The 20033-nt window shown below is 37.3% G+C and overlaps 3 protein-coding genes across 3 annotated transcripts; 1 reads left to right on the forward strand and 2 right to left on the reverse strand.

The window, feature by feature from the left end:
- Positions 1 to 7946: 7946 nt before the first annotated feature.
- Positions 7947 to 11833, reverse strand: LOC107189032 (nuclear pore complex protein Nup107). The gene is made up of 7 exons (XM_015577465.1): positions 11426 to 11833; positions 10671 to 11161; positions 10360 to 10567; positions 9216 to 10069; positions 8695 to 9012; positions 8359 to 8610; positions 7947 to 8280 (listed from the first exon to the last, which is right to left on the reverse strand). The coding sequence occupies exons 1-7, from the start codon at positions 11712 to 11714 to the stop codon at positions 8179 to 8181; spliced, it is 2514 nt and encodes an 837-aa protein (XP_015432951.1). The 5' UTR covers positions 11715 to 11833; the 3' UTR covers positions 7947 to 8178.
- A 345-nt stretch (positions 11834 to 12178) lies between these two features.
- Positions 12179 to 15031, forward strand: LOC107189021 (mitochondrial-processing peptidase subunit beta). Its single transcript, XM_015577450.1, has 7 exons — positions 12179 to 12298; positions 13052 to 13270; positions 13346 to 13731; positions 13815 to 14008; positions 14077 to 14246; positions 14313 to 14567; positions 14629 to 15031. Exons 1-7 carry the CDS (start codon positions 12230 to 12232, stop codon positions 14767 to 14769), a joined length of 1434 nt encoding a protein of 477 aa, XP_015432936.1. The 5' UTR covers positions 12179 to 12229; the 3' UTR covers positions 14770 to 15031.
- Positions 15032 to 15948: 917 nt separating this feature from the next.
- On the reverse strand, positions 15949 to 17170 carry LOC107188957 (MOB kinase activator-like 3). The gene is made up of 5 exons (XM_015577360.1): positions 17126 to 17170; positions 16697 to 16847; positions 16369 to 16596; positions 16178 to 16293; positions 15949 to 16104 (listed from the first exon to the last, which is right to left on the reverse strand). The coding sequence occupies exons 1-5, from the start codon at positions 17168 to 17170 to the stop codon at positions 15949 to 15951; spliced, it is 696 nt and encodes a 231-aa protein (XP_015432846.1).
- Between the last annotated feature and the right edge of the window lie 2863 nt (positions 17171 to 20033).

The following is a 20033-nucleotide window of genomic DNA, read 5'->3' on the forward strand; positions in this document are numbered from 1 at the left end:
CTGAATCTAATAAAATTGGTATAGATGGGATAATATTATTTCATAATCAAAATTTGGTCACGATTTCATGGTTCGTTCATTGTTTGAAATTTTTTATCTGCATAAAACTTCTAGTTTTCTCCGCGGTCTAGATACCCTTTTTGGTGACTGTCAATGTGGAGAAACATTAACTATTGTAATGTATAAAGAGATTGTTAAAGGTTAGAGAAATCGAGAAAACTTACCTGTGACAAAATTTATTGGAGGAAACAGGAAAGTCGACAACAAGCGCGATACGCGCAAGGAATGATAGACGTGCAACCAAGAAATCAGAGAAATACATAATCAGTCTAGAGAGGCGGAGATCGACATAATATGGATCTCACTCTTGAGATCACGTTTCAAAGCTTTCGTGTGTCCAGATTCTAAGTAACGGGGTGTCCTCAAAATTATCAGCAGCGAAAAAGATTCTTTGCAATTCCGATTGCTTAACGCACGAAGACCAGTCTGTATTTAACTACATATGCATACATACATAACATATACATTACATACATATAATTATACATATATACATATATTAAACACACACACGCATAAACATGAGGTACGTGTAGACATTATAAAGGGGAAAGAACTTGGAAAATTTACGTCATATAACTGTCGCCGGTGTACACGTTGTATTCGTCGCTTGCTATCATTTTGTTTTATGTACAATCAGCCACAGAGGCATCCAGAGACTATAATTATTCAAGAAATCATAAGGTGCTTATAGAACTCGTTAACTTTGTATTTTTATATCTTTCGCTTCTTTTCAATTTTTCCATTTATTTTTAACACAGGAAATATTTCAATAATAGAGATTAATATCATGCGCTTTTATGACTGTAATATATCATTATTCTTAACATATACACGGTCATTGAATATCAGATCAATGAAGATCCAATTTATAAAATATCCGATTTCATTTCATATATTTTCCAGAATAATTACATTTCATGTAACGTCATGATAAATAATAATCGCAATTTATTTCAATTTCAAATAGACCCAGCGAGCGACGAATACACTGGTCACAGTTGCCGTTAGCTGTCGTGCGAGGCAGCGTAAGAAAAACAGCGTATAAATAGGGGATACGTAACACTAACAAGCATAAGTAAATTAAGGCGACAAAAGCGAGGACGATTTGTTTGGTATTCGCATCATGTCCGGAAGTCAATCTCTCCGGGCGATATTCGACGGTATATAATTCTTCAAAGGGATCGTAATTACAACAGTTTTCCGCGTCTCATAGTAGGTATAATATCGTTATTAACGGTTCCCATTATTCTTTCTCCCGTACCGGCCCTTCCCCTCCCCCTCTCCTTCCCCTTGTCCTCTTTTGCCCTGTTATATTTTCTATGTGAGTCCTTCGAGAGGGAGAAAGAGATGGCGCGGCGGAGTCCTATCACGTAAGCGGATTAAAACTCCTACTTCTGTGAATGACAATAAATAAAGAGTACCGATACTTGCCGGATTTGAATGTTCGGAGGGCTGCTCCTGGAAATCGAGCGAACGCGCGCGTGTCGGGATATGCGATCGGTGTTTACAAAGAGAAAGCATCTCATCTCGACTGTCCCGTTCCCTCGGAGAGTTCACTTTTAGGACAATAATCGTACGTGTAAAGGTCGAAGCTGTTCTGACAATAATTAACAGCTAATATTAAAGGTAATTCGCATGATAGGAAAGAATTATATATTTTGTCTTCGGACGGTGAAGCGTATCTCGTATTGGTTAGAACCGCGAGAGGTCTCTTTTGGACCAGGCACAGAGAGACATAGAGCGATCTGTTATTAAATGAATCCTTCAGACTTGATTTGATCCTCGTATAGAGTACCCGAGTCATAGTATAAAGTAATAAATATTGGAAAGTATCGAATTGGCGGTGATGGTCCTCGCATCGATGATCAAATTCAAAAGTATAACAAGGGTACGAGAAAACAGATCTGTCTATATGTATATGTAGGTACAAAAAGCTCTAATTTACATGTTATTATGTCGGAGGAAAATGAATCGACGACTCGATGTCACTGAATATCACGTCTGTCATGGTTAACATGTCACTCCGTAGGTCCTCAAATAAGAAAGAGAGTACAGTACTTGGAAACGAGAGTGTCACTGTCGTGTTTTGGTCTAAAGGAGAACCTCGCTTATTGAATCTCAACAATGTTCACCGAATGCGGCTTACTGTTTCCAGTTTTTAGACTACTCAGACAATAACTGTATTCAATTCCGTTAAGTACAAACAGGGGACGATTGGCCCCCACGTCGGGACAATAGCGTGGCCGAATGTGATGATACGATAATGAAAGTCACGGGACAGCGGGTTATCCCGTTCCGTCATGGAAGTGTCTCGAAACGTTCAGGCGAACAGAAATTCTCTGTTACGGATCAATTAATCGAGGCCGCAATGTGTACAAAGATGAAGTTCGGGGCGTGTGTTCGATCGCGACATGCTCGTCTCTATCCGCGACACGTTAAGCTACTACATGTGTAATAATGAGTGTACAGAAGCGAAACAAACGAGGACCGTAGGTGATTAGTAACGTAAAATTATGTATCTTTTTATCTCGTCCCCCTTCTATTTACTGTTTCCCTATTTCTCTCTTTGCCTCACGTTTTTTCCACTCGATCTTGTGTAGGATAATAAGCGTCAAGCCGATCGTTCAAACTTTCACGGAGCAGCCCGGCTATGTGTCCCTCGAGTTATTAGCGATTAAGAAGCAAATTAATAGCGTAGCCGATGCGAAGGAAGAGAAAAAAAAGGATTCTTTCTTTTCCCTATATCGACGTGTAATTTAACAGAAGAAAAAGGAAGGGAGAGACGAGACGATCGAGCCGATCGAGATCGGCCTCCAGAAACTCCTCCTCACGGCGCGCAATTGTCGAGCGTGACTTTCGAATCGTTAGCCACACTTTAGGCGGATTAAAGAAGTTTTACAATAATTTTGTGTCTCGTATCGTAGGTAAGGTCCAGACAGTCGTCTGCTCGTGTAACTTTTCTTCCGTGTATAATACACGCCCGATTTCTCGCGCGGAACTGCAGTGGAACGTACGGATAGACACGAGGAGCGAGGAGAGAGAGAGAGAGAGAGAGAAAAAGAGAGAAAGTCTGTCTAAATATCCACGTAAGAACGATCCTCCTTGAGCACAGTATTGCCAGATTTTTTATAAGATGTTATCGGAAAAAAGTCTGTCGACTCGACTCGTATTGATTGAGGTTGCTTAGATAAGTTGTATCCGCTCAAAAATGTTAGGTACATATGTACGTCGGAACTTTTACTTTTAGATAAGAGTAACAGACGAGAGCCCGTCTCCGCTACAGATTTCACCGGTCGATCTCGTTCGAGGCTTCCAGAGGCTACCGAGCGCCGTCAACGTTGAGAATCGGAGCTACGATCGTCTCGAGTATATACCTTTACCTTTTTTCCATTCATATAATTTTCGTCGTCGTTGATACAGACATATCCCTGTCGAACATATCCCTAACGTTTAAGCCTCGGACACGGAACGTTCGGTGGTCTCGGTTCGATGCGAACAGCAACGAGGACCCTTTCGGATCCGATTTATGCGGTAACAGTATCATTTTAACCGGGGTGTGTCGCGCGTCCTCGAGATCGGCGTACGTGTTTCTGATTTCACCGACTCCCCCGAAAGGCCGTCCGAGGGTGTACTTCGGGGAAATCCAACGAGACGGGCGACGGTTTGTCGTGTATCGTTCGTAGACGGACGAATTTTTTTATCGTTGCGAGTGGAGAGAACCGCGCAGGGTTGTTGTATGAAAAACAGAGAACGTGAAATCTCTGTGTACGATGATTAACCCTCGGGAGGTGGACGTTTTTAACACTGGAACTGCTAAACAAGTCAAAATGACTGGTCAGTACATTCTTATAACGATGATTAAAATGTTACGTATCTCAGATCCGTTGCAACTTTCTGAAGAAATCGGTCAATTTATAAATTTTCAATAGTTTGTCACGTTTATCGACCGATCGAAATGAAAATGCGTTTATCTTCACTAGTTCCACTGTTAATGTTCGTACAGTAGCGGTGCTTGGGTCCGTTTGGAATCCCCTAATACCTTTTACCTTTTAAACATTATTTTATCAATCCATTCAAGAGGACCCACTCTTTTATATAACTTAATGCGACGAACTCCTAGCTTAAATACGATTCATAGGTTGACGTGTTCGATGGAGCTTTCAAAAAGTCGTGTCCCTATGGATCCAGGCACCTGTGAGGGTTAGTCTGGGATGCGAACGAACGGAACGATGTTTTTAAAGGGTGTGTGCCGATCAATTCGAACGGATTTGTAATAACACTGTCAATATGCATGTAACCGACGAATGGTCTTCTCGTTTCAACGATATACCGTAGAAGATACTCGGAGACTTTTAAAACTGGTATATCTTTCTGAATCTTGTCCTCGTGGTAGAATATATTTTCACACTTCAAGAATACGGCGTAGGGGAAGCGGGAGAGAGAGAAAACAATGTGGAGTTAATTGTATTGGTGCTTCTGCTCTTTGCACTCGTGGAGGCCCGTGGATTATCTTCCCCGTTTCGCGCTTTATTTACCCTCTGAGCCAGACCATTTCACTAGATCGACGTTCTGATGAACTTGATCTTTCGATACCTGTTGCCCTATAATCAGTATCCATCTGGTGGTCTTTTGCGTGAAACGAACGGCTGAAACACGGTCAAACAGACTTGAGAAACGAACCGAACGTTTTTTATACAGCATTCGTCGATGTAACGGAATGTCAGAATCAAAGTGTGTGGCTAAAGGGTCGAAAAAAAAAGAATCGACAATTGAGCTCCAGCGATGTCGATATGGCGGACAGAAACTCCCGAAAGTGAAACCATGTACAAAAACGATACGATAAGTACTTATTCGTTACGATAGGCCGTCCTGAGTTGCGTTAAAAGTGTCGAATATATATTTTTAACAGACATCGCTGGACAAACATGATGTTAAGCCTGGTCATGTTCTTGGAGATCGTGTTAACATGAGTAATGTGGATCGGAACAAGATGGAAAGTAGATCCAGGGAAGGAGCTGGACACTTACGCAAGAGTTATTAATTGTGGAAACTGTTTCTACCGCAGTTCCAAGTGACTGCAATTTCGTGTCACAGTTCGCGAGGCGGTTCGAATTCAATCGAGGCAAAGTAGTATAGCCCCGCGACGATCAGACCACGAGTGCGAGGAGCCGAAGGGGAAGAAGTCCAATGAAGAACCATTTCCAAAATATTCGTAGATAAGTCGTTTTCGAACACGCTAACGCGCGCCCGTTAGCGATTAGAATATCCACGTAGAGAATAAAAGTTAGTCGGTGAATTACCGAAGAAACGATAACAAACAAAAAAAAGAAGGTAACAAGTAAAAAAAGAATAAGAGAAATTAACGAATCGCTACGGAACGAACGTATCGGTCGGAGAAAGCGAAAGTGTGTCTGTGTGAGAAAATCACATGTAGGAAGGGGTGTGTGTAAGTTTTAGGGAAATTTATCGAGCTCTCGCGGATCGAAAGAGAAAAGTAAAAAATAAAATCGTAGCATTATCGAGAGTGGTTAAACAATTGTCAACCGTTTTTTTCAACGTTTACGTGTTAGACTAGGTTAATCAACAAAAGTAATTCTATTAATCGTGTACTCGTGTTACTTGTAAAGCCAACACGCGTCTCAATTGTCGAAGATCCTCCTCGTGTTTTCCTGGCTCGAGCGAGACACGCGCGAACAGCGAACGTCCACCACTTTCTACTTATTCTATCAACTGTATGGTACTTGATTAATTTCAAAGAGAAAGTAAAATATACTTTCGGTAAAGTGGATAGCGTTGTAATAGTTACATGTACACGGACTTTGGAGTATTGGAATGTCACCGAAAGGAACGTTCCACCCCCCTCGTCGGATCGTATGCTCGCGCGTGTCACGGATCTATCGATCGCTCGGCAGGATCGTTAACCCACCGAACTGCATACAAAGATGTATACGAGTTTGAATTACGCGATGATCGGTGCAGCATGGCACGTTTTTGAGTCACGTATATGTGTATATGATGTTGCAAATGTCGTCCTTTTTCCATTTCTCCATCTTTCTGTTTCTCGAACAACGATCTTCCCCCAAATCGATTCCACGTTATGGGATCGTGCATCTCGATCGTGATACGTATTACCGTACATGAGATATATGTTAAGGAAACTTATTTCATGAAGCTACAAGTAGAATCTCCTACCCTAGAACCGGATATACGTACAGTTTCTCATAACAATCTTTTATTCTCCTCGTCACGGGTGCTATAGACATCATTTCATTCGAATCATCCATATTAAATTTCATCGATTCAACGAGCTGCGAGGCTTCTGTATTAAAAAGCATCACACAGCATTGTAGTTGGATTAAAATGAGTCGAAAGATCCGGCGAAACATAATGCATCCCCTTGTCGTTAAATCTAGAACAGTTACATTTCACTACAAATTGTCGAGATCTAAATCAGCGAGTAAATAATCAGATTTCAGTTGCTTTTCCAAGTTCTTAATAAGATATATCCCGATGGTATTTTTGTTCGATGATTTTCGATGATGAGTCGTTAAATTCCAATTGAAGTAGGATCCCTGTAATGAGAACGTCAGATTCCGGCGAACGTTCTGTAGAAAATTTCTGTTCCAATTATTCTGAAGTGTGTTTTTTTTTCTATGGTTATGATGTGTTCGTGAATTGATCTTAAACCGAGATATCGAGACGAAATCGACTGAACGTAATGGATTGATCGACTGAACGAAGGAGAGCATGTGAACGTCGTGAATTCCAGTTAGCAGTTTTCTTTATGTTTTCACACAAGAACGGAACGAACGCAGTTCCACAAACCGCGTTAATTTTCTTGATATATAGTCTATACGCAGAGTAACAGTGCGAAATAATTAAGCGAGTTCACTTGTGTAGCGTTGATCTATCCTCTCCGGGACACACAGAAACGAGAAAACGAACACGCATATTCTGTACATAATGAAACTCGAAGATACAGTACGAAGTATAAATATATAATATAACGGGAAAAGAATATAAAAAAAAAAAAGACTGCTCTCGCTGGCAAAAGTAAATCATTGATCCTCGGGAAAATAGATTCTTAGGAACGGAGACGTTCTTCGGGCAAACGTTGCCGGGGTCTTGTACGTGAACATTTAAAACTTTCAAAGACGAATGTGGAGAGTCAGTATAATGTCCTACAATTAAAGTAAAAATTATTTGCAAGCGTATTTTCGTAAGAACCCCGCAGATTGTAAGTTTAATGATCTTCGTTTAATCTGATCGCAGTTCTTTATATTTTGGAATCATTTTATATCGATAAGAAAATGTCCACCTTGTATCTTAAAGTTGCGAACCTTTTGAAATCACAAGGAAAGAAGACCCCGCATCACCATTATCCAAGAGCGGCTCTGTTCGGTAAAACTTCAATGTACGCCACGCATCACGAATACCTTTATTCTTCGTCTATCATGATTTCCTTTAAACGCGTACAAGGATCATTTGAGGAAAGTGAAGACGTTACGTTTCAATTCCACACGAGTCGTGTTTGTACGCGTTTATCCGTTGTTTGCAGATCCACGTCCGAAGGATAACTATGTACTAATGGTAAGAAATTTAGTAAAACGGTCGCTCTTAGAAAATCGTGGAGTCACGACATGAATTAATTATTCTCCAATGGGAACGATGTCTCAGGATAAATTGTACTTGTTCATTGCCCCCTGAGTTTTTCTTTCTCCGCAAATATTTCCACGCGTTTAATCTACAAGCTTTGACAGGCGCTACCGTTTATTAATAATTGGGTAAAAAGGAGCATCTGAGTAAACATGAAGTATATAATATATTATGATTATGAATTATTGAACATTGTATCAAATTTTATATTCACTTCTTGTGGTTGACAATAAACTGGTTTTATAAAAAAGAAAAAAATAGTGGCGGTTTTGTACAGGATGCTTTCGACGATTCGAGCCGCGAACAACAGACTCGCATTATTACATATACAATTAAATTACAGGAAGATACGGATCGGTGAAAACCACCAGCGGTAACCGCGGATAATGTTGTCACAGAAATCCAAACCTTCTTTCACGGTACTCTTCTCAATTATCGTCTATGATTTCTCTACAAGGTTCACTTCGGGTAACCCCAAGGATCTTTCTTTTGATCCATTAAAACAAGTGAAGATTCACAGATTTTCTTAAATATTTCACGTAACCTACTCTTCTGGAACACCTGAAGCAAATATAAATGTTAATTTTCTTTTGTAACGTGTTCATTGGTTCAATTAGTAAACAAATTGTAAATAATTACGTTGTAAAGTTGATACTGCTCCGAGGCAAGAATATCCGCCAACTGAATGCAGTTGGCGTGCTCGTTCATTTCGGACATCACCGAATGCAGAAGAAGGGTAATTTTTGAGATACAAAGCTGCCGTAACTTTTCCATTTCGTGTTCTCGCGCTTCTTCTTCCGGTGTACACGATTCGTCGTCGTTATTATTCGAATCAACGAGCCAACCACCATCAGGAAACAACAGTACGTTGAAAAGTAATTGTTTAACTGCCTGTAAGGAGAGCATTAGTTAATATTTTTTTTTCATTTCATGAACTATTCCTTTCATTTTTTATTGCAGTTTTATTGCACAAACCTTGGTATGATGTTGCATCGTGCATTTCCACCTCTCCATTTCTGTATTATACTGTGCTTGTTTATGTTCATGTGCAACCTTCTCGGTGAAAGTGGCGTATGGAGGTAATTCTTTTAAAGGAGTGGGTTTCCCATGATGATAATGAGAAAACCACTCAGCAAAACCCTCTTGGGCGTCAAGATAAGTTTTATAACAAAGGTACTCTCGAATAGCTAAAGCTGCTCTTTTCGATAAATTATTCATAATCGTAAGATTCGTTATGGTGCCATCCATTGTTGGATATTCAGACATGACAGATTCAATCGAATCTGCTGGAATCTAACAAAAAAAACAAAAACAAAAATTAACAAATAAAGCATGCTCAAAATAAAAAAAGTTACTGATCACTGACAGACTGAGAATCTATTCAACTAGATTATTCGACATAATTTGTATGGCTGTGAATCTTATGTTTCTAATAGTATTTTAAATATTATTGTACTAATTCAGCCCAAATAATGTGAATCTCCGTATTAGTATACCTTGTTAAATGCTTTTCGTGCAGCATCAATCTTTTCACTTGTTAAAAAGTATCTTATAAGAGCATTAGTTTGCCATAACGCTTCTTCCCGTTGACTTTGATAAAATATTAGCCAGTCTAACGCATTAATTTTCTCTAGATCGGCATCGGTTATCGTGCCTTTCAAGTCCGCAGAATCAATGTCCACGTTCTTGAAGCGTATACGTTCTACCACTAACTTTGTTATCGCTTCCACGTTCAAATTCGCGTCCTCTGCTGCAGTCAGGCATTTCTTACGCTGTTCATAATCCTTTATATTCTCCAAGTAGCTTGCGTAAGTGGTGACTTGGGACTCCCGAGGCAACATGGCCGTATAGAAAGCGATTAAAATCGGATCATCCATGTCGATCAGAACGTCGACGTATGCCATTAATACTTTATCTCCAACTTTGTCGTTTACATTCTTTCCGATTTGTCGGAAAAAGAATATCAGATGAGCTAAAAACCGTAAGAAATGAGGATCACAGACCCTCATATCTATCATATTCTCTATTTCCTCCATTAATTTAGGTATTTGATCGAGTATCAAATATTTTTGAATCAAATGATCTGGCTTATTGGATTGAGAGCGAATAATAGGATTTTTGGCTGCGTGGAGCTCTGTAAAGACGTCTTCCAGAGATATCTCGTTCTTCCAATAATCCTCAGGCATATCCGTGAAGCTTTTAATTACCAGATCTCTCACCTCTCTTTCGACTTTAATGTCCAGTAAAGTTTTTATATAAGCCCACAATGCATCCTGCCAAGAACACGCTATCTGCAGCATTTGTTGAACATTTCCACAAAGACTGGCATAAATGGCGCGATAAAACTGACCTAAATTGAAATATTCTGATTAAGAGAAGCTATTCGTATTTTATAATAGAAAAGCACTAATTAAAAATATCTCTATGCACAATCTCATGTCCATGAATTTCATTTTACAATGATGTTTAAATCTTTTTCACAAAATTACTATTTCCATAATTAAATGTAAGTTGAGAAATCCTATAGATGGTTACTGTCAGTTAAAAATTAGCAGTTAAGTGTAGAGTATTGGACATAAAGGTGCCTCTTCTTGATATTTCTTCATGTAATTACTTCTATGAAGAAGAGAACACTATTACCTACGCGCTTATCTTGACAAAGTTCCCATGCACATAATTTCCAAAGACTTCTATTAGGATTTCCCTCAATGGATAATTTAGTGTCAGATAATGGATTTTTATAATTAGGATCATGATGAGGTATCCAGCCTAGTAAACAAGCAGCCCTCCAAGGCTGTCCACAGTGTTCAGCCAGTGCTTGCGCTTTAGTAAGCCGACCGCAGCGTACCTGTTAAATAAAATACACTCTGTACGTTATATTACCCTATAAAACTTCCCTATTTAATTTTCGTTTCCTGTTTTGTTTCATTTTTCATTCAAAAACCTGTTACCTCTATGAACATTCTTTTTTCAAGCCTTGCATCATCTTCCCTGTCCAAATCGTGTAGAGGTTTACCTTCTCTAATTGGAGCATCAGGATCAAGAGATGACACCAGTGGTCTAGTTGAACGAAATGGAATTGACTTTTTGTCTTTATAAGTAAGCAATTGTTGAACTGTGTTCTCCCATGCAAGAGTTTTATCAGTGAAATATTCAGTCGATGGACACTTGTCTGCTTGATCTAATGCATTCTTTTCCAACCAATCAATTATTAACTGATACTCTCTGATATAACTTTCAGTTTTGAATAAATTTTCTATTATAATTTTTTCAGATATGCAAGAACCAATTTCATTTGTATCATCTTCCATTGGAGTGGAAAAGTTAACGCTGTTCAATCGGTTTTGATATAAACAATAAACAAGCCTCCATGTGTTCCTTTCATTCTCTAAAGATACTTCTTCTTCCGACACTTTATAAGTTTCCACTTTTGATTGCATACCTTTAGCACAAACATGTAAAATTAAATTAAAGATTTTATGTATAAACTAAAAGAATAATTAAAATAAAGTATTGACAGATAATAATATAAAAATGTCTAGCTCGAGTCCATCAATTGTCAGTCCTACAGGTAATAGATCATTTTTCAATAATGGAAGATATGTTTGGGAGATTGTTCCTAGCACAAGTATTGCTTAAAAAGACCCACGACCAAACCTCAAGAAAATTACTATATTTATTCCATTAACAACAGTTTTGTTCATACCTCTCATTAAGTCTAAAGTGTCTGCGCAATTCTGTATGAAATCTGCAACAGTGTCAAAAACCTGTGCCTCTGAAAAATTCATTTGTATACTATGTAGATAATCATAATACAGTTTAGACATGACATCTCTCCACGGCTCCTTCGCTTTTAAAATCATGCCGGTTGCGCTGCTGTCATCCATCATTTCCCTCAAAGTAAGTTCATTTTTTTCAGATGCAGCCATTATATCACGGACTTCGTGAGGTGCTAAGGTTATTGAACTGTCGATATCCATCTCATGAGCCTTCATTACCTTTAAAATGAAATATGATTTACTTCAAGGATTTAAACGACTCTAACAGTCCAAGGATACTGAGTAAATCTTTCGCAAGTGATCGCTATTCCACAACAATTGACAACAATATCGTTCACAACACCGTAATCACGTGATCACGACAATGCCGGTCTGATTTTCGAATTTAACAGTGGTGCAGATAGCAGAATAATAAATATTCCTAAAATGAAAGAAATTCCCTATAGAAACATTGTGTAACGAATTAACGTTATAGTTAATAATAATTTATCTCAGATTATTTCATTTTAAAAGTATCAATTCTATATTAATTCTACATCATATTAAAATTTACTGTACTCTGTTATGATTTTTACATGTAATTCCTGCTATCAATCGAAAAATTAAAATTGTTTATACCTATAACTATATACCTATTACAAGGAGTGTCCTCTTCTGAGTTCAGTTGTAGCCGCTACCTATCTTCGTCGTAAGGTCGGGCCAGGTCGGGCCAGTTGCGAGGAATCGAAAAAATGGCGACTCGTCTGCTTAAAGTTAGTTCCGCATTGCGGACTTATACTAATAAAACCAGCCTCGTTAAGGTAACAAAAGTACTATTTTGTCATTCCCTTATTATTATTAAAATAACTTGCAATGGATCGTTGAAATCTACATTCAAATCGAGATCGTTTTATCAAGAAGAAAATTCTCCGACACCATTTGCTCCTTACGTAATGAGAACAAAGTTTTGTATCGCTGTAAAAACAAAAGAGAAATAATGAAATATTGTTTAACTGACAACAAATGGGCCTTAACGAACTGAATTCTGTGATGTACATTCGAATACTTGTGTCAATCTAGCATAACCTCAATATGTTTAGGCTACTTCAGACGGTGGTGCGTTGCCTATGAATTTGAAAACTTGACAGATACAACTGATTAATCAGTTAAGCAGGTTTCATAAGCTTCAAAAGATAGTTCTACCAAATCCATGTAGGAAACGAATTATAGTAATGGCTCCTTAAACGGTCAGCCAAGTTGGTCCCTTAAAAATTTCTGCTTCATCCCCACTATTGGAAGATCCCTCAAAGTGACATACAGGCATTTAAATATTTCTCGGCTGACTTGACGTTCAAACCACCTTTTCGTTTTTACTTGCTGTCCTTTTCTACGACCTTTGCTGCCGCCAAAATACAAAGGCACGCTACCGCGGCTCGATCCGAATTTTATGACACACATAAAGCATCTACTTGGCCCCATAACAACTCCGAAGCGGACCCGACGTTCGTGCGTTAAGGGGAGCTTTACTGTGATACAAATGTACATTAATTTCTCATTTTCATGTTATTTTACAGACTCAAAAGCAATGGCGTTCTACAGCACCATCCATAAAAGAGATGCTTATCAATCAACCTGCAACAAGAGTTACAACTCTGGATTGTGGTATGAAAATTGCAAGTGAAGACAGCGGTGCTCCAACAGCCACAGTAGGGCTTTGGATTGATGCTGGTAGTCGCTTTGAAACTGATGAAAACAATGGTGTAGCACACTTCATGGAGCACATGGCTTTTAAGGTACACAATGTCTGCCCAAATCCCGATCTAATAAAACATTCTAGAAGTCTTAACTGAAGTCAGAATTATTAACAGGGAACTACTAAACGTTCGCAAACTGATTTAGAATTGGAAATTGAAAACATGGGTGCTCACTTGAATGCTTATACAAGCAGGGAACAAACAGTATTTTATGCTAAATGTTTGTCGCAAGATGTACCAAAAGCTGTAGAAATACTGAGCGATATCATTCAAAATTCAAAGCTTGGTGAAAATGAAATTGAAAGGGAACGTGGTGTCATCTTACGAGAAATGCAGGAGGTTGAAACAAATCTCCAAGAAGTTGTTTTTGATCACTTACATGCTAGTGCTTACCAAGGTACACCATTGGGAAGGACAATTCTAGGTCCCACTAAAAATATTAAAAGTATCACACGAAATGATCTTGTAAATTATGTCCGGCAATACTATGGCCCCCCAAGGTAGGTAATTATAAATCGTACATTGTCATAAACCATTTCTGTTACACCTGTATCATTAATTATGTGAAATCTTTATTTCCTAGATTTGTTCTAGCAGGTGCCGGTGGTGTAGACCACAATGCCCTGGTACAATTGGCTGAGAAATATTTTGGTCAAATGAAAGGACCATTCTATGATGAAATTCCTCTTCTTAATGTACCCTGTCGTTATACTGGCTCTGAAATCAGAGTTCGTGATGACACAATTCCTCTTGCACACATAGCCATTGCTGTAGAAGGTACTACATGAATTATTCGTCTAAATTTCTTTCAATAGATTTTAATGACTAATGGACATTTTTTGTAGGTGCTGGGTGGGCTGATGCAGACAACATTCCTCTTATGGTTGCAAATACTCTTATGGGAGCCTGGGACCGCAGCCAGGGAGGAGGTACAAATAGTGCAAATCATTTGGCTCAGGCTGGTGCAGTCGCAGGATTTTGCCATAGTTACCAAAGCTTTAACACTTGCTACAAAGTACATATTACTCTCATAGATATGTATCGTTATAAAGTGAACTTTTGTAACTGATTCTTGGTTTAGGATACTGGTCTTTGGGGTATATACTTTGTATGCGATCCCATGACATGTGAAGACTTTGTATTCAACATCCAAACTGAATGGATGAGATTATGTATATCCGTCACAGAAAGAGAGGTAGAACGCGCAAAGAACATTCTTAAAACAAATATGCTCCTTCAGTTAGATGGAACAACCGCAATATGCGAAGACGTTGGTCGACAGATACTCTGTTATAACCGACGTATACCCCTTCACGAACTGGAGGCCAGGATAGATGTAAGTAATACTTGATGAACTATTTCTCATACAATTTTTATTAACAAAAAATTTTTTGCAGAGCGTAACGGCCAAGAATATTCATGACGTTGGCATGAAATATATTTACGATCAGTGTCCAGTAATTGCAGCTATTGGACCAGTTGAGAACTTGCCCGATTACAACGTAATTCGAAGTGGCATGTACAGAATACGACTCTAAACAAATTCCTTCAATAGAATTTAAAACGAGTCACCGACATCATTTTTAGTGAAAAAAATTTGTATTAAATTGAGACTACAAATACATAAACTGTTTTTCGTAAATATTAATTACTGTTAACATTTATCCATAATATTTATTGTCTGGTTTGAAACATGTAATGAAAGTTCATACATATATATTTCAAACGCACGTTGTAGTTTCATTTTAATATCTGTTCGACGATTAGTCTTTTGCCGAACATGTACTATCAGGCTTAAATAAAAAACTAAAATTACCTACAAAAAATTTATCTCGTAATTCATAACTAGGAAAGGAAAGAAAACTCATATTTAAAGAGTAAAATTATTTTAAAGATTTATTTTAAGTTATTAATAATTTTCGTTATTTTTTATTATTTAGTTAATAACACATAGTGAACAAATTTTTATGGTTTAAACAGATCTTCTGTTTTATTTCTTCAGATATTTGTACTCTTTCACATAATATACAGTATTTTTTTTTTTTTTCTTGTTTCAGTATATTTAATTTCATATAAAATTGTTACAGTTATTAATGTAATGCATTAACATATTACGCAAACATCGAAAAGACAAAAAATTATATGTACACTTATGTTTTTATGATGATATAAATAATGTCGAATTTTTTTTATAAAATGTGATAAACAAAATTATAATTTCATTTCTAATATGTGAAGATAAAATTTAATCTTCAAATACATAAGTACAAAATTAATAACTTATTGGCTGTACTTCCACAAAAATGTGGACAAAACTTTCAGAAAAACTGTTGTCAATTCTTCAAGTTTTCAAATAAGTATAAATAGCATTTCGCGAATGAGCAATAAATGCATTATCTTCTTGCTATTTAATATGATTAATTAGAAAGACATAGACATACATTACTAAATTATTATTCCAGAACAGGAAAATTATTCTTAGTGTAATGGAAGTCCATTATCCGTATTAGCATTAGATTATGAATTTAAGCGTTACATGGTAAAACTTTTAATGTGATCCTTACCTAACATATTATGAGAATAATTTTAGTAACCAAGTTTTCCATGTCTTTCCAAGAAAATACTAAGGAAAGAGAGCTTTAATCTTTGTACTTACATCAAGAAATTTATCTCTCTTTTATTTGGTTACCATACTTATATTTTGTTAATTTTCATGACTATCTAGGATTATGTGATGGTGTCTGTGTTGGTGATGTATCCTTACAAACTTTGGCAGTCATTTCAGCCAATGGTTCCAATTCTTTTGTATTTATTAATTCGAATTCTGTTACAAAATAGTAAAAGTGTTTGTAACATGTGTTTACATGTGCTTCCTGAAACAAAAGAATATCACTTGAAAAGTTTGTATATTTCACTGGATCGAATATGTAGAAATAGTAGACTTACAGCTCCTATTGCCACAATACGATCAAAATGATGTATATAGACATGGACAAAAACTCTAAACAAGCGTGTCAAGATTTTTCTACACAAAGGTACAAAAGTTTTTGGAAATGGTACATCTGAAAGGAAATTTTCCAAGAGTGATTTGTTCAGTAAATAATTTAGCCAGCATTCAAATTTTTAAAGTTTGATACCTGTTGAAACTGGAAATATGCATTCATTGTTAATTTGTGCTTCTATCCAATCCATAAGAAGTGTAACATACTGTGGTGCTGGTAATGCAGTAGGCTTCTTATATTTTTCACCATCTGCCCATAAATATTCAAATCGAGCTCCTCCACTCATAGTTGGACAAGACGCAGAATCACAATACTCGGAAATGGTACCGTATATCAGATTTATTCTGTTAAAAAAGTCTACCACTGAAATTATAGTAATAAGTATGAAAATCTGCTAAATATGAACTCTGCACAGGATTATCATTGAAATGATCAAATTCTCTTTAATGAAATCTGAAAATACCATGAACAGCTATCCAATCATTCAGACCTTCTCCAGGAGGCAATTTTACAACAGACCTTAAATTAATTCCAGAATTAAGTGAAGCTTGTGCTTGCTTATGGAGAGAATACCGCAATGTTCCAAGAGCAAATTTCTTCTTAGGCCTGAATGTCTAAAATGTCAAAAATAAATTTTAAGAATACATCTGTGAAAGAAATTTCACGGATACATCTACATAATAGTTTAAAATAAAGAAAGATATTTATTTATTCTATTATTATTTAATACACATAATTCAATATTAACATTTCCTTTAACTCAAAACAAGAATTTTTTGCGAATAGTAAGTCTGACGCTTTATATTTAAACATGAAAGTAATCAATAACACTGTACCACAGGTTAGAATATCAGTTATAATGCGACTGAAGATATTATTTGGCGAAAATTACCTTTCCTTTTTGAAAGAATTCCATAAAACCGCCTAACGCAGTCATTGCAAATCAAGTTACACGGAACTTACGATTATTACACAAAACCGAGATAACCGGTAGTGATATTTTATTTCCGCCTATGTCTATACATGTGATACAAATCGAAAATCTCTACTACATATAGATCTTCATCGTGTCTTTTCATTGTATATTTTCACCAATGTCCCCTTAATTCAATTTTATTAGTTATTCATACAAGCGTTATTGTTATTTAAATATTATGTAATATTTCATGCGTTACGTTCAGGCGTTCAAATTGAATATTTGTATCGCGCTCAACACTCAAACGCATAAATGTCAGCAAGGTAAGGAAAGGAGTTTGCTTGTGAGATAATCGCACCCACACGGGGTCTTTTACGAATGCTTCGGGGGCTCTATGACCCCACTGTCTCGTGGACACGGTGTCTGTTACGTATGTTCCGGGAGTTTTATGATCCCTCTTTCCTGAAAAACGCGAATATCTTAGTAATTAGGCGCTTGAAATGAACGTCATTAGTCTCAAATTGTTCCTCAGGACTTACTGCATGGACCCAATAGTGCAAAACCCCTGGATTAGTAAAATTAGTTATGCCTGTATGTATTACTGAAGCCCCTTATGGGACGGCAACCCTAATTGCAAAAAGATTTCGATCGAATTTACAGCGCTGAACGGGCATCATTTTTACTCGTCACGCATTTAATTCGAAGTTTGAACAACGCAGATCAGTTCTCTCTAGCTACTGGAAACCAGTAATTACAAGAACATTGTTAAAATCGCTTTTATTTGCAACGGTTGACACTGTATCTCGTCATGCGTACCCCGTTTAGTACACTTCGGATAGCTCTTACACTGTTATACGGATAGCTTTCGTCTAGATAAAGCACTCGATTTGTAGCTGAAAGAACGTAGATTAATGCCCTGCCATTGACAATAACAATAAACGACCAGAACACTGTTAAAATCGAATTTAATCGCGGAATACCCCTATATTTTCGACCGGTGGTGCCACCCGTGGCAAATTGCTGAAACTCCTAGCCAAATCATACCGACAGGTGAGTGAAAATTCCTAGTGATGGAAAAATGCGAATATCTCAGTAATTAGACGCTCAAAGTTAACGTTGATAGTCTTAAATTATTTCCCACTATTCAATGCGTCGACCGAATGCAGCAGAACTCCATAATTAGAGGAATTATTTCTACCAGTGTTGATAGTACATATGCAGTGTTAACAGAAATAATTCTTCCAATTATGGGGTGCTACGGTATAGAGTCGATGCACTGGGACATCAGGAGTAATTTGAGACAAACTGTGTCCATTTTAAGCGCCTATTTACTGAGATATTCGCATTTTTCTATCACTAGAAATTTTCACTCACCTGTCGGTATGATTTGGCCAGGAGTTTCAGCATTTTGCCACGGGTGGCGCCACCAGTCGAAAAATAGTGGTATTCCACGATTAAATGAGATTTTGACAGTGTTCTGATTGTTTATTGTTATTGTCAATGGCAAAGCAGTAATCTACGTTCTTTCAGCTACAAATCGTGTGCTTTATCTAGACGAAAGCTATCCGTATAACGTTGTAAGAGCTGTCCAAAGTGAACTAAACGGGGTTCGCATGACAAGATACAGTGTCAACCGTTGCAAACAAATGCTATTTTAACAATGTTCTTATAATTACTGGTGTCCAGCCGTCAGAGAATAGTAATCTACGTTCTTTAAACGTTGTATCTAATGCAAAACGAAGAAGAATCATGCCTGTTTAGCGATGTAAATGCGATCGAAATCTTTTGCAATTAGGGTTGCCGCCCCATAAGGGGCTACGGTAATATAGGCATAACTAATTTGACTAATTCAGGGGTTCTGCACTATTGGGTCCATGCATGCATCCTGAGGAACAATTTCAGACTAATGACGTTCATTTTAAGCGCTTAATTACTGAGATATTCGCATTTTTCCATCACTAGAAATTTTCACTTACCTATCGGTATGATTTGGCTAGCAGTTTGAGCGAAACGCCACGGGTGGCGCCACCGGTCAAAAAATTAGTGGTATTCCGCGATTAAATTCGATTTTAACAGTGTTCTGGTCGTTTATTGTTATTGTCAGTGGCAGGGCATTAATCTACGTTCTTTCAGCTACAAATCGAGTGCTTTATTTAGACGAAAGCCATCCATATAACGGTGTAAGAGCTATCCAAAGTGTACTGAACGGGGTACGCATGACGAGATACAGTGTCAACCGTTGCAAATAAATGTGATTTTAACAATGTTCTTGTAATTACTGGTTCCCAGCCGTTAGAGAGTATTATTCTACGTTCTTTAAACTTCGAATTTAATGCGTGACGAAAAAAAATGATGCCTGTTCTCAGAAGTACCAGTTTCTAACTTCGTTCATGAAAATACAAATTCAAAAATTTTCTCGCGCCACACGTCTAGGGCAGTTCTGTCCTGAACTTACGCATAAAACATAATTAAAATCATTTAAATAAAATAATTAATATTTCATATTTCTCATAAATACTAAGACGGGGTTGTTGTTTAATAATTTATGATAAAATACAAGTTATTCATTTATAAAGCTTCATTACAAGATCCACTAAAAAATTTTCTATAACATTCAAAGTTCTAGACATTTTTAGAACACTGAATCTCATATCGATTTCTAAAATAATCCTAGTTCGATGTAATATAGAACGTTATTTTATGAGATAGATTCGAAGTTCGCAGCCATTAGCTCGATATTGTCATCAGTTTACAGTATTTTACCGATGATAATACCGATTCCCAGGCCTCACCACGAGGAGGTTGCTGCGAGTGGAGGCCCAAGGCAGGTAGATGGAATCACAAGTTCTACATCTACCCACCTTTCACAATAAACCTTATAAAT

Source organism: Dufourea novaeangliae, unplaced genomic scaffold (genome assembly GCF_001272555.1).
Source record: "Dufourea novaeangliae isolate 0120121106 unplaced genomic scaffold, ASM127255v1 scaffold125, whole genome shotgun sequence".
In the NCBI taxonomy this organism is placed as follows: Eukaryota; Metazoa; Arthropoda; class Insecta; order Hymenoptera; family Halictidae; genus Dufourea; species Dufourea novaeangliae.